This window comes from Eupeodes corollae, chromosome 3 (assembly GCF_945859685.1).
Source record: "Eupeodes corollae chromosome 3, idEupCoro1.1, whole genome shotgun sequence".
Classification (NCBI taxonomy): Eukaryota; Metazoa; Arthropoda; class Insecta; order Diptera; family Syrphidae; genus Eupeodes; species Eupeodes corollae.
This window is the reverse complement of record NC_079149.1, coordinates 56,047,175-56,061,963: the sequence shown is the minus strand read 5'-3', so window position 1 is coordinate 56,061,963 and position 14,789 is coordinate 56,047,175. Positions and strand designations below refer to the sequence as shown.

Below are 14,789 nucleotides of genomic sequence, written 5' to 3'. Positions count from 1 at the left end.
AAAAATACGAATACAAATTTAAGAATAAGAATAACTACAAAAATAAAGAGTTATCAACAATTAAAGTTGAGTTGACGTATTTGGATTAGCATAAACAAGAATTCAAGAATTTATAAACAATGTAACTGAATTAAACATAATTATATCAATATACAAACTGCTGTCCCAATTTCCAACTACGAAACATATGTATAACCTTTAATATTATTAATTGTTTATGTTACTGTCAAATCTTTTACATTTTGTCAATTATTTATTAAACTATCCTTCTTTAAATTAAAAAAATGGTTATTAAAATTTGAGACACGCATTCCCGATCAATTAGTACCAAAAACGATAGCTTTTGCTACTATGTGCTACTAACTATACGCTAAACCTTTCATTGTAAATAACTTTTATCTATAAGCTTAACATACACGAAAGAGCCAAAAAACAAAATGGGTTCGATTCCATGAAAAATTGATCGTATGTGGGGAAACTGAGGTGACTCGATTTGGCTCCATCGATCTATTCGGATTTTCAGAACGTTAAAAAATCAACAACCTCTAGCCAATGAGATCATGATTCTACAAATGTGTCCAAATTATTCAATAAAATAATATGTTTATGCTTAACTGTGTCGATATGATTTTTGGATATGAATCCGAAGAAAGAAGAAAAAACTGATGTGTAAACTGAGAAAAAGTTTAAGAAACACTTCCAAACCACTCAGTAAGTCCTTGCAATTTATCTAATATTTTTGTTAATTTTGCGTCACATTTATATTTCAAAAATCGTGCTATTAATATCCTTCAAACCAGATTAATCTTAGGAGCCTGGAACAACTCAATTCCACTCTTTCTAAAACTTGCCATTGCGTGGAGTCTGAAACAGTTTAAATCAACCTATTATAAAACTTGCAAGTGCGCTGCGAATTCTCATAATTGGATATTGTCAAAATTTTATAGAAAATGGCTTTAAGCAGGATTTTTTCCAAAATACTGTTTTAGAAGATTTAATAGAAGTTCTTGATTTACTGTGAGCTAGAAATTGTGCAGCGTAGATCAATGCAGATAATGTCTACACCTAATTAACAAGAAGAAAAACATGTGAACAACAATGAAAATAAACTGGACCGTAACTTTACATTAATTATTTTTATTTTCGTTTTTTTAACATTCAAGCGATTTTATTCAAAGCTACGAAAAAGTACAGTTCGACCGATTTTGAGAGATAATATTGAAAGTTATGTAGTGGTTTTAGAGATTTCAATTCACCGATTTTTTGACGTTTCATAGTCACATTCATCAATTTTTCTTGTGATTCATGAGTTATAATAGGGCCCTTAAACTGAAATACTGTACAAAATTGTTATTATTCATGATTTGCTAGGGACTCCAAGATTCCGTTCGGTATGGGCGTTGAAATCGCTGAACAACTTTAAATACCCCTTAAAGGAATTTTACTAGCGAAAAGCCTTGTTAATGTAGTTTTTAAAGTAGATTTAGAGGGATGCAGATACATAATGCTATGACCAAAAAGTGAGAGAGAATACCAAAGTGGTGATTTTTGTACTTTCTACAAAATACTATATAGTGTCACCACAGGTCTTTACGAATGTGTTAATAAATAAACCTTAAAAGCAAACAAATATACATATTCTTGGTACACATTGTTTTTCCACATTCTCAAAATGATAATGCAGAAGTTTATTTCATATTTTCAGAAACAAAATGCAATGTCTTCTCTTTAATTTTCCTATAATAATAAAAATTCCTATAATCTGCATTTTTCAAGACGTTCGGCTCTTCTCTCTCTCTGCAAACTTCGAAGTGCAAATACATGTAAACGACCAATAAAGTCATTTAAACTGACGAAAGCAGGTGTTAATCCATTTTTTAAACTTCGCTTACGGACTCAAAACGGACTCACTCTCCTAATAAAAATGTATCCAAGCCGTCAATTGGTTGTAAGCGTGAACGCTTCCATCTCAATCTGACATTATTTTCCACTGCTGGCAACTGCCAATCGAAAAATACTTGTCAATTATAAAGTCATAGTCAATCATAACGAAAACGAAACGATTCTATTTTGTGTGTGGTGTTTGTAAATTTTAGGGCGTGGAATTATTCATCACTTTCCAATTTATTTCGAATCTCATATTTAATCTACCCAAAAAGAACTCAAAACAAACTAAAAGACATCAAAACAAAAATGGGAGCTAGTAACAAAAACACTCGAATAGCCCTGGGAATATCCACAGCATCAGCAATCTTTGTTGTGATTGCTTTCTTCTCGCCATATTGGTTGGTCACCGATGGCAAACTGGCAAATCCCAAGTTTCTAAATCTCGGCCTGTGGGAAGTGTGCTTCAATAATTTCCAAGATGTCCATCGATTCTACGACACACGTTTCACGGGTTGCATGTGGGTATTCGAAGAGGAATACTACATTATTCACGATTACTTGCTTCCTGGATTCTACATTGCCGTTCAGTTCTTTGCAACGCTGTGCTTTGTCGCCTGTTTGGTGGCCTTCCCACTAACATTGGGATTCCTGCGATGTTCTCGCAACGACGATAGATATGTGTTCTTACTTCTAACGATTGGGGCAGTTGAAGTGTTTGGCTCATTTTGTGGAATGCTGGCGGCTTTAATTTTCGGTGCCAATGGCGACCGGAGAGACTGGATGCCCCACTGGCAGAACAACGACATGGGCTGGGCCTTCGCACTGGCATGCATTGGCAGTGCGTTCCTAATGCCAGCTGGTATCCTCTACATGGTGGAGGCACGACGTGAGCGCTATAAGCGCTTGAACGAGATCGGCAATCGCGAGGTTAACGATTACGCCAACGACTACAATACCAGACGTTATGGCGAAGGAGTTCAAACGGATATTTAAGTGCAAATATTCCAAAGAGTTAATCCAACGTTTTTAGAAACCGTCCATATCAAATTAAGCTTATGTTTGTCTTAATTTAATTTTGTTTATAATTTTAAGTTCGATCCACTAAAGAAAGTGCCTTCACATTATTTTGTAAAGTAGTTTTTTAAACATTCCAATGTTCTTTTTTTCTGTTTATATTTTTTACATAAAAAGCGACAAATAAATATACATATATTTTTTAAGAACAATAACCAATGTGTTTTCTTTGGAATTCAAGAAAAACTAGATTGAATTGGTTTGGATTTCCGTAGAAAGAAAAAATTGAAGATTTTGATAGCTTAGCGAGGTGAGCTCTAACTTATTAGAATTCTGTTTCTAAATACCAACTTTTGTTGTTACGAAGTGATTGTATGAAGCAACTGCGATTATGATAAGAGAAAAGGCAGAACACATTCCGGATTGTGAGGTCGAGCAAATGTTTTGAAAATTTACCATAATTAAAGTAGACGCTATTTACATCACGATTCCTGAGGTGATACAATTATGAACTGTATGTAATCTTTTTTTAAGCACATATTGACAACTTAAGTGGGCAGGTAAACCAACTGACGATCCGTTTTGAATAAATAGAAACAGCACATTCTTTAAAAGACAACAGAGTGGTGAGATATCGTAGACCAGGCTGCCTAAAACATTGGTGCACAATTAATTAGGTCGCTTGTTATGGGGATAGGTGGAATTTACTTACTAAAAAAAGGAAGACAGGACCGGAATCCGATGGTGATGTCGATTGATGATTCAACCAGAAAAAATCATAAACTAAATTTGGGACTGCAATTCATTTAGTTATTGCCACTCAGATCAATGTTGAACCGTTTTTGATACAATTGTAACTCGCTTAAAGAAAATTGGTAACCTATAATAATTATTGCTTATCATTGGAGGCTTTCATAAAGTCTAAGAGACTGTTTTCTGGAATGGTCTTTGAGCTCCTCAAGGTTATTGAAGATATATCTACCTAAGAATTCATATTTTGTAGTGTAGACATAACATAGGAAGTGAGAAGTGCCTTCAGGCTCTTCCTAATCGCTACAACCACTGCAAGTGTCATCGGTATGGTAACCCAACGTATGCTGACCTGCTTTTATCTTCCCAACGGAACGTAATTTCCTGGCTGTGGCGCAGGTTTTAAGACCTTTCATTGCGTTTTTGATGTATTTTGTTACCAATTGAGTTCAATGGTGAATAATGGTTTGTAAATATAACTCCTATTCACCCTCAAAATTGGTCTCCTGCATCTGATCTGATCTATTGAAGACTTTGTGAATTAGAGACGATTTGTTTGGACTACAGACAATAAGACCTTTCATCTATTCCTATTCAATTTCATTTATACCGTACTCTCAGAAACCAATCGATAGAAATTCATATAGAAAAATAAAACAAAAACAAACTTCGTAATGAGGAATTAATTTAATTATTCTTTTAAATAACATTTACAATTCTTTCTAAAACTGGTAAATTTAGGAATTCAAAACTTTTTCGTAGACTAAATTTCCATCTGCATTCAGTAATATTTATAATATATTGCGAATAAAATTGCTAGTAGGTATTTTTGTTCAAGTTAAAGTATACACATCCAAAACAAAATCAACATTACTATCACACAACCTCGTTTTCAATTGCTTCAGTTTCTAAAGAATCTGTCGCAACAGTTTCAGTTGCTTCTTCTACGGAACTTTCAGATGAATTTTTGAGCCATTTTTGTGCGTTGTCACTTTCGCTTGCTTGTACTATAATAAACAGTTCTCGGTCATTGGACTCGAGTTGTAGCCGTAGGAAACTTAAAAGACTATCTTGGTCGCCAATGCAATTTGGTGAATCTAGTTTAGAGTCCAGATTATAATATTGTCCATTATTGACTTTCCTTACCGCTATCCAGTGTCTTTTTTTAATGGGCAGAGTAACATAACCGAATTTGTAGTCAGCGGGGATGTTAAGAATAAAGCCAACAACTTCCTCCAGATTTATACAAGATGGATCTCTGAAAAATAAAAACTAATTATGAATTCGCTGTTATTTGCTATTTGGTTTTTAATTTTACTTTCGTTTATCAAACCAGGCAGCTTCACATCCTCTTTCTTGTAGTGCAGTCATAATCACGTTGACGTCATAGTTGCCGAGGCCAAGGACAGATCGATGTGGATTTATCCAGACTTTGGGGCTGAGATTCTTACACACCTCGTCGAGTTGTGCTTTTGTATATATGTCAGCTGGTAAAGGCAAAAGAGATTCCAAATAAATTCAATTGCAATGCGTATTTTGGTATCAAATTTGAAAATAGTTTAAACAAAGGTATACGTACATTGAAATAAGTTATTGAGGGCATGTAGGGCACAAAGTTGATACCGTTGTCTTTCATGGTAAATTTCGTCACCTGACAAACTGTTAGTCACCATTTTTGTTGTATTTTCAGTTAATGAATTAAACGAATTTTTCACGAGAAGTTTTACAATTTTTAACAAAAATAGCTAAGTAAGCTTTTATGACTTACAATTTTGTTTACAAAACAGTTGTGAATTGTGACTTGTGACTTTTGACAAGTCAACTGATAGTGAGATGACAGAATAAAAAAATATTTGGGTTGTTCAGATTTTGGATTAGGGGAATCCCAAAGGCAGAAGGTTTGTTTGGGAACTGTGACCTTTTTAAGTTCATCTATGTTAAGGGCGAGTTGCACAATCATGGTTCAATATTTAATATTTAAATATTTTTATAAATTTAATTTTAATAATATGCGTTCATTGACTGAGGTTAAAAAAAGGAGGATATTTAAGAAGGATGGATAAAATTGCTACCAAAAGTGAAAAATGTACTTAGAAGCAGACTATTTTTCTACCTGAAGTAGTAATAGGGCTGGAATTCAACATCTGTCAAACTAAGTTGTTAAACTGATTTTTTTTGTCAGTCTTACGAAAATGGATAGCAAACTATGGACAGGTTCAGATAATATAAGGGACTTCATTTGCAATCGACTGCTTTCTTTGAACTTAAATTTTGACCAAGGCAACTGATTACTTTCCAAAGTGTCATAAACTTTAAATTCGGAATTTTACTTCATCAATCTCTACCAGCAATCATAAATTTACGCCATTAAACTAAATGTCACTTTCGATCATAACATCGAGCAATTTTTTTACTGTTGCTTTCATCACTAAAATTTTTAATGATGTTATCGGAACAGTAAAAAATTGGAACACCAACAGTAAGGTGCCAGTTATAGCTATCATTGGTTTTCATCATTGAAAACAAACATTGTAATTTGTTTGGCAGGTCGTAAATATCTTTCATTAAAAACTTCTGCCTTTGAAAAAAATGTCCTGCTTAAAATCCACTGAAAAACTTTTACTGACAGAAATCAGTCATTGGAATTGTGTGAAATTGGAACACGTTTCAGTGGAACGTTTCGTTTCACTTTTGAACATAAAAGTATCAGCGGTTCAGGAAAATGAATTTCCGTCCGAAAATATATTTTTAGAGAAAAATAAATGCGTATTTACACTTTTTTTCTCAAAAAAATTCTTTGTGTGATTTTCGATCGATCAGTATAAAATTTTCATATCTAATTAAAGGGAAATACCGTCAAATGTCGATTCAAAATTTTGTCCGGATCAATTTCAATGATAGCTATAACTGGCGCCTAAGTTTACGTCATTAATATTCTTTTCCTTCGATCATAACATCGAGCTTGGCGCAATTTTTTTACTGTTGTTTCATAATAAAATTTTTAACGATGTGATCGGAACAGTAAAAAATTGGAATACCAAAAGTAGCAGCAGTAAAACGAAATGAAATTTTGTTTGGCTTTTAGCAGTCAGCAGTTCAGTAAAATGAAATTTCATAATTAAAATAGATTTAGGGGCCAGTTATAGCTATCAGTAAAATGCATCAGTAAAATTTGAAACAGGAGAAATTTGAAATGTTTTACTGATGAGCGATCATAGCAATCAGTAAATTTACGTCATTAAATTAAATGTCACTTTGAAGTTTCTATTTGAAGAGTTCGTTTTGTTATTCATTTGTTTGTTATCGTTTGTGCTTCTGTGAAATTAAGTTGATCTTATCATGGGTCGTGCAAAAAATGAACAAAATTTATTGGTTGCAACAGCTTTGTGTATAATAAATAAAAGATCTTCTCAAAAAATACGACGCTTTCAAGTACACCCGCTTTTCCATGCTCGGAAGATACATGGCGAATATTTTTCACTTATTGAGAGACTCGAGTTGTTCCCAATTAAGCTAGGAAAATGTTGTTTACTTTCGATCATAACATCGAGCTTCGCGCCTCAGACAATTTTTTTGCTGTTGCTTTCATCAGTAAAATTTTTAATGATGTGATCGGAACAGCAAAAAATTGAAACACGAACAATAAAACGAAATGGAATTTCTTTTGACTTTTGGCAGTCAGCTGTTCAGTAAAATGAAATTTCATCATTAAAAAAATTAAAATGGATTTATAAATTAAATAAAACTTTAAATGCATTGTTTCTTTTTGAAAAAAATACTTCAATATAGGATTCATCTTATTGCATCAATCTTTTGTTAGAAATAAATCTATAACACGCTCAAAAACTAAAAACAAAAATTTTACTGATGGATTTTACTGATAGCTATAACCGGCCCCTTATAAATCAAATAGAACTTTAAATGAATTGATTCTTTTTGAAAAAAAATTACTTAAATATAGGATTCATCTTATTGCATCACTCTTTTGCTAGAAAAAAAATCTGTAACATGTTTAAAATTTAAAAACAAAAATTTGGATTTTACTGATATAGCTATAACCGGCCCTATAACTTGCCCTTCCCTAGTACCCGTGCCTGATGATTGATGGTTAGTGCGTTGGACTATCTAGTGTTCAATCCCTGTCTATGCCATCTAGAGATTTTTTTTTACATTTTAATTTATTGAACCATAAAAAATTGATATACACTTGGCTTGATTCTAACATAAATAATATTTAACAATCACTTTAATTAAAACATTTGTTGGCACAAAGGGGGCCTAACTTTATACATTGATGAATTACAAAAATGAGCATGTGTTTAACATGAAGTCGATGGCTAAAAAAAGAGTGTCGTTGGCGGGGTTCATCTCGGGTTGTTCAGCCCCGGTTGTCCTGATGGAGGTTGGTTGGGTGTGGTGGTGTTCAGCCGCGGTAGTATGCTGACTCCAGGCCAGCATAGAAGGAAACGTCGTCGTCAGTGGGAAGTTTGTCCAAGATATCCATACCACAAAGGTATCTCGGTCCGGGTGTCGTTCCTTATTGGTCATCCTTCTCATTAATTGGTTAGGGTGGCTGGCGACTTTGGTGATTATCTTCCTTGCTGCATGTGCAAGGAACTGGTCAAGTGGCTTGATTTCAGCTTCTTCGTAGACTCTACGATTACTATAGTGCTTCTGTCGTTGATGGTTGAATTGTAGATCGGTGCATATCCTTAGTATCTTCCTCTCGAAGACTTTAAGTCTTTCCATTTCAGTTTTTGATATGGTGAACCATATCGGAAAACCGTAGTTGATAACCGGTCTTAGCAGTTGTTTGTATATCAACATTTTCGTTGGTTAACTGAATCCAGTTTTCTTCTTCAAGAGAGGATGAACTCGATGGGGTGCGATGTTAGCTTTTGTGATCACAGCCTTAGAGTGAGGGTCGAAGTGCAGCAGCTCATTGAAGTGTATTCCCAGGTATTTGGCGTTCTTCTTGGCTTTAATGCTTGATCCATCCGGGAACGTCAGAAAAAGGTTTCGGGCCACTGCCGCCGATCTACAGCGGCTGTTGTTGGTGACAGGTCTCCGGAAGCATACCAGTTCCGATTTGGAGGTATTTATCCTTATTCCCCACTTCTGGTAGTATTTGTAAAGTCTGCTTATGTGTGCTTCTACTCTTCGGGCTGCGATCGTAGGAAGCATGGAGGACGAATACGTGAGTGAGTCATCCGCAAACAGCAGGTTCTCAAAATCCGTTTTTATTCCAGCCTTTACGTCTCTAATCGTTGGCTTGCAACTATCTATTTCTGCGAAGAAGTTTCTGAAAGAAACAAAAGACAACAAAATTTGTATTATTGGCTGTAGGATATTAAAAATTCGGAGCTTATGGATGAGGGCCTCAATCCATACGCTGTCGAAAGCTTTCTCGACATCCAGATAGCATCCAACTGTGGCTCAATGGCTATTGAGAGCAGCAGCGGTGACGTCGGATTGAAACTTTAGAAGTGGATGGATCGTTGAGTGAGCCTGTCGGAATCCAAACTGCATGCCGGGAATGATGCTATGCTCGTTGCAGAATTTCTTCAGTCTCTTTAAAATGACTTCTTCTAGAATTTTGCTGATGTTGTTGAGGAGTGATACAGGCCTGTAGTTGGAGATCATATTGGTACTGCCTTTCTTCGAAATTGCCACTTTTTTGGATGTCTACCACTTTTTTTAAAGTAGCCGTTGTTGATGTAGTTGTTTATGATAATAGTCAAGATTATCAAAAAAAAACTTGAGGAAGTCTTTTCAGGATATAGTTGGAAATCCCGTCCATTTCAGTTGACTTCTTCGGCTTCAAGTTGTTAATGATCTCAGCTATCTCCTCAGAATTGCAGAATTTATGGGTATAAGCTGGTTCATGGGCTTTGCAGTTGTCGTCAAATTGAACTTCAATGTCTAACGATTTTTTTCACGAGTACTGCCTTTTATGAGAAATGACAAAGACTACAAGCGTAATTCTTGTCATAAAATTAGTCGTTCGGATTCGGAATTAAAAAACTGTAGGTCCCCTCCATCCCTGACAAGTGACAACATTACTCTCACACAGGAATGGTTAAGCGTTGTAAGTCACTAGGCCCTACTCCTCGAAGGCAAGTTGAGTCACCTTATTTATTTTTATTTATATAAACCAACACTACCTAACGTAAAAGAAAGGTTACAAGATAATACTAAAGGTTTTGTATACATAGAGTTTCCATTTTATTCTTTTATTTATTATTCCGTACGGCTAGATGACTCTCCCATAACTATCGTTTTGCGTTCTACCTCAAGTTTTTAATTTCTATGAAAACTTATAGCCTTGAATTTCTCAGATTGTTTGAAAACTAGATACAAATCCAAGTCTCACAGTCCTCGCCACTGAAGAAAACCTGCCTCCACCAATTGTTTTCAAGGCGGATAATAGTTTTAACTTAGTTTTAAATTATCAAACTCAGTTTTTGGATTTAAGAGGTCCTTTTTCGTACTATTGCATACATTTCTTATTTTACACGTTATCAAATATTAATTTGTAACCGCGTTAAAAATAATTGTACCTACCCACAATAAGACTACGAATATTATTAGATTATAAGAATCAACTTTTGTTTGTCTATGAATCACTTAATACGCATAAAATAAAATTTTGTATTTAATTTTTTTAGACACTATGAATCGTCATTGAATAGTTAAGTTGCAAACACTTAAGTCTTTTTAATATATATTTTCTTTTTATTTTCAGTCAGTGATTAAATAACACAAAATTTAATAAAATTCATTTTTTAGTTTTCAATATGCTCTTTTTGTTCACAATTTTACATACACTTATATAAAGTATTTTCTTTATTTAAGTTTAACTTTTCACAAGTAAAGCGTTATTATTAAATAATATACATTTGTATTTTACCTACACTATACATCAATAGATTTGAAAATTCAAATTTGTCTGTACTTTTAAAGTACACCAATATATACTTTAGTATAAATTTGTTTATATTTTTAAAAAATTGGCAAATTTTCCAATAATCAATAAATTTATTGATCTCACTTATATGTAAACATATATGTACATATTTTCTGTGTTGTATTTCTCATTGTTAAAAATTTAACAAATAGAGTTAAAGTTTAATTAAATTGTATAATAAATTTGTTGGTTTGCTTGAGTCCCTTCATTTTATGATATTAATAGGTTCGCAAATTGTTAGTAACAAGAAGCATGCTAATTTATAATAGTTAGATATAATAATTAATAACAGTTTAAATTTAGTTCAAAATTACAGCTGGCCTTGGATCTTTTTTTTAAACCCTAGAAACTATCGAAAATTAGCATGCTTCTAGTCCTTGTGATGTTCTATTCACAATTTAAATTGTTGCTTTAGGAAGTTTGTTTGATACGAATGATAAGATCGAAAATTAAAATCTTGATTTTATGATACTAATTTGAAGACATGTTTCGCTATAATTTGTCTATTGTTGACAATTTAACTTTTTTGTTGTAAGTCGACTAAATCTTTTAAAGTGAAGTTCCTTATAGTTTCTTTACACCCCTAATTTCACTTTCAAATTATATGGTCATCAAAATTTTAAGAAATTCCAATTGTTCCATATCTTGACTCCTTTGTGCCATATAATACAATCCACAAAACGTGCTGGTGAAAATCTGAAAAAGGTTAGAAAATTCTGAATTTAAATGTTTCGATCAAAAATTTAAATGAAATAAATTACTTTTGTAGATGGATTTAAATGAAATAAGGCAAGTAACAGTTCCTTTTATCCACGATGTATTTTAGGTAAATCCAAATTATGCCAAACATTAATTCCGCAGTTAGTCCTACGAAAGCTATATCTTGGAAATTTTTCGTTTTTGAAACAAAGACAAAATAAAAGAACTTGTGTGAAAAAAGACTGCATCCAAAGAATGGTATCCAGCTGTTCCTTTTAATGGAGACAAGATTTAAAAAAATATTCCTTAAAAATAAAAACAAATATTAGCTATTAAATATTAAAAACAATTTAAAAAAACACGGTTTTTATAATCATTTTACATATTCTACGCATTGCATATTTTATTTTTGTTTTTGGACTTGAATTCGGTGCAAGGTTTTGCGTAAACCAAAATATATAACATTACAAACGTTCCATGTACGACTATTCCAAAGGAAATGTGCATTTTCTACTGGTAAGACGGTTGACTTTTATTACACAAATTTTATTTTACAAATCTGTTAACCACGGATATCTCGGTATAACAACTTTTCTACCTCGAATAAAATATATTCATCAAATAAATTGTCGCAAGTAAGTGGAAACTGCTTTGGAATAAATTAAAGATCATGGTACAACTGTCCAGTTCATCATACGGGGGAATGAAAACTAGAGATAAAAGGCAGAATTAAACCCGAAACGAAATTGGGATTTCATCCGCAATTTGTAGCGAACTCATTTCTTTTTTGGGACCTTACTGCTACTGTGATGTGTTTTTATTGGGTCTATGTTTGCTGACCCACGTTTTGCTTATAAGTTATGACAACTAACAAAGCCAACGAAAGCTTATCAATATAATTTATCTAAACAAACGTTCAAGAATTAGGTAAATATCATAGAATTCAGAAAGGACATGCAGCGCTCAAGTTGTTTTCTTGACAAGTCTAATTAATTAATTAATTTAAGTGAAAAGCTTCAAATAGGAAGAGCAAATATAAATAAATTACGTTCGATATCGAAATTCGAAATTCCATACTTTGTCATTTTTGTTTAAATCATTAAATATGTATATTTTTATAACTTTTATCGATAAAAATGTTTCTTTTGTTTTGTTCTCTTTAGTACAATGTTTTTCGTTAGCTTAAAAATCTGTGAAAATGTAGAACATTGTAAAAAATAAAAATAAATATAATATCATTTTGTTTTCTTTTTTGTTTGTTTGTTTTTGTATCTCGAAGTTGTATAAAAACATTGCTGCGACGACGTTTTATTTAAAATCAGTGTGATAGTTTTATCTTTTTGTGTAAATATATGTAAGGTATATTCGTGCGTAAGTAAATTGTGTATTTTGTTGTTATTTATATATTTAAAAAGGTATTTTATGTAGTGTGGCAAAAGGCGTTTGTGAATTAGTATGTTTAATGTTTAGGTTTTGTAAAGCGGGAGCTTGAACAGCAACAAAGGTTTATTCTTTAAGCATTTGTATGGTCCTGATTTTTTTTTTTAATAAAAGTCATGTTTCGTTAAATACTATTTTGCATGACCATTGCTTAGAACAACAGGAAAAACATTTGCCTGTTGAACAACAGCATTAATTGCATCGATTTCCTTTTTAAGGAATGCATCGACACGTTCAGAACCACCTTTGTTATCGTTAGCACCAATGATACGTTTACGAATACCATCTTTTGATATGAATATCTTATCGCTGTCGCGCATTAAATCGTTTTTAAACTCAACGATACCAGACACCGTTTCGTTAACAGTCTTATCAATAAATTCCTCGATATTTTTCGCCTCCATATCGATTTTCTCTTTGATTTTAATAGACAAATTATCCATTTCGCATTGATCGTGAGTGATGCTGATTGCAGCAAGAGCTGTTGGTATATTTGTAGAGGCTTGTCGGTTTGGAGATAAAATTAATCGTTTTTTAGCAATTGTATGTGATGGATCGTCTGAAGTGTCAGCTGATTCGGTATTCAACTCCGTCTCGGCCGCAATAGCTGACAACTTCTCCTGGATGAGATCATTGTTTGTTATTTGATTATTCGGATGATGATTTTGATTTATATTGCAATTGTTAACATCTGATGTGACATTCGATGGTATTTTCGAATGTTTATCGCCGCGAAGTAATTTTGGCAATATAGTAAAAGTAGCAATTGCAATTATATGAAGGCACATAAAAACTTTCAGGTACAATCTTACGCTGACCTGTAAAGATGGAGAGAAAATGTTAATAAGAAACTACATTTATTTGAATGATGCTCTCGAAACACTTACCATACACTCAAGAAGAACAAATGGAAATGTTGCATAACCCATAAAAATACGAGTTGTCAAGCATGTTAAAATATCATAGAACATTCGTGTATACTGTGTCCTCTGGAATCTATGGCGGAACATACGCCTAGCCTGAAATAAATTTATCATCAAATATGATTTTTGAAATTTTGTTGCTTTAAGCTTACAAATCGTGCAGCTGTGACGAAAACTGCACCAGTAGCAAATGTCAGGTAGTATCCGGGATAAAAACCGTGCCAAACAGCGCTTAAAGCAAATGTAAGCATAGTGCCGTACTTTTTGGGTACCCGGTCATAAACTGTGCTTCGGAGCCAAATGTTTGTTCCAATATTCCAGTTATTAATTGCATCACGGAAGTTTGATGCAAACTATAATAGATATGAAAAAGTTTTAGTTAAATAATTCTTAAAAAAGAATTCGATAGAAAATGTTTGATTTGGAAATGCAATCAAATCAAAATAAAAACTTGACAGGTGTATTTTCCAAATTAAAAACTAGCTTTAGAATTTTATACGCTTGTCGGAAACTACTTCAAAGTTTACCTCAAATGATAACACGTTAATATTAGTTATGAGATCCCATTTAGAATTTCCATCCTTATCATAGCCAGCAAATCCTAAACCTGCATTATTGCATATAGCATCAGCTAGTAACCATGCATGATAATACTTAAAACGTATAATCGTTGTTGACATCATGATATACCATAAATTGTAAGGAAGAGCTGTATTTGATATATATTCAGGATCTTTAAGCGTTTTAATAGGATACACCTTGACGAATTTCATGAATATAAAGGCACAAACCATGCTGCCAATAACTTTCTTTATCACAGCCTTCGTTGGTGATGGTTCAATGATTATTTCCTTTGTATTTCCATTATCCAAATTGCCCTTAAAATATATGTTTAGTATATTAATACAAATTTTTAAAGCAGAATTACTAACATTTGATGTTGGACTCTTGAGCAAATTATATCCTTCAATGAATTCGATGTAGTCTCGGTAGAAAACTAACGGTCCCGCCATCAGACCTTGGAAGTTCAATACATAAGAAAAGTATTCGAGTGCTGATGGAAGTTTTTGTAGTGAGTGATATTGTTGAGCTTTAGTCATATCCTTTAA

General features: G+C 33.1%; 3 protein-coding genes across 3 annotated transcripts in view; 1 reads left to right on the top strand and 2 right to left on the bottom strand.

Annotated features, from left to right (window-relative positions):
- The first annotated feature begins 2,029 nt into the window (after window positions 1-2,029).
- Window positions 2,030-3,116, top strand: LOC129949563 (uncharacterized). The gene has a single exon (XM_056061106.1). The coding sequence runs from the start codon at window positions 2,194-2,196 to the stop codon at window positions 2,878-2,880; it is 687 nt and encodes a 228-aa protein (XP_055917081.1). The 5' UTR covers window positions 2,030-2,193; the 3' UTR covers window positions 2,881-3,116.
- Window positions 3,117-4,319: 1,203 nt separating this feature from the next.
- On the bottom strand, window positions 4,320-5,480 carry LOC129950232 (josephin-like protein). The gene is made up of 3 exons (XM_056062101.1): window positions 5,231-5,480; window positions 4,970-5,138; window positions 4,320-4,909 (listed from the first exon to the last, which is right to left on the bottom strand). The coding sequence occupies exons 1-3, from the start codon at window positions 5,322-5,324 to the stop codon at window positions 4,528-4,530; spliced, it is 645 nt and encodes a 214-aa protein (XP_055918076.1). The 5' UTR covers window positions 5,325-5,480; the 3' UTR covers window positions 4,320-4,527.
- Window positions 5,481-10,363: 4,883 nt separating this feature from the next.
- Window positions 10,364-14,789, bottom strand: part of LOC129948887 (lysophospholipid acyltransferase 6) — a 46,719-nt gene continuing 42,293 nt past the window's right edge. Inside the window, exons 4-9 of the mRNA XM_056060038.1 lie at window positions 14,613-14,783; window positions 14,208-14,558; window positions 13,833-14,033; window positions 13,645-13,776; window positions 11,380-13,575; window positions 10,364-11,314 (exon numbers count right to left, since the gene is read on the bottom strand). Coding sequence (XP_055916013.1) covers window positions 12,889-13,575; window positions 13,645-13,776; window positions 13,833-14,033; window positions 14,208-14,558; window positions 14,613-14,783 — 1,542 coding nt within the window. The 3' untranslated portion in view covers window positions 10,364-11,314; window positions 11,380-12,888. The remainder of the gene's footprint in view (window positions 11,315-11,379; window positions 13,576-13,644; window positions 13,777-13,832; window positions 14,034-14,207; window positions 14,559-14,612; window positions 14,784-14,789) is intronic.

Excerpts from the sequence above, each read along its gene's own strand:
- LOC129949563 (XM_056061106.1), top strand. The coding sequence starts at position 2,194 with ATGGGAGCTAGTAACAAAAACACTCGAATAGCCCTGGGAATATCCACA.
- LOC129950232 (XM_056062101.1), bottom strand. The coding sequence starts at position 5,324 with ATGGTGACTAACAGTTTGTCAGGTGACGAAATTTACCATGAAAGACAA. Across the intron at positions 5,139-5,230 it reads CCTCAATAACTTATTTCAAT|CTGACATATATACAAAAGCA; the intron begins GTACGTATACCT and ends TGCCTTTACCAG. Across the intron at positions 4,910-4,969 it reads GCCTGGTTTGATAAACGAAA|AGATCCATCTTGTATAAATC; the intron begins GTAAAATTAAAA and ends TTTATTTTTCAG.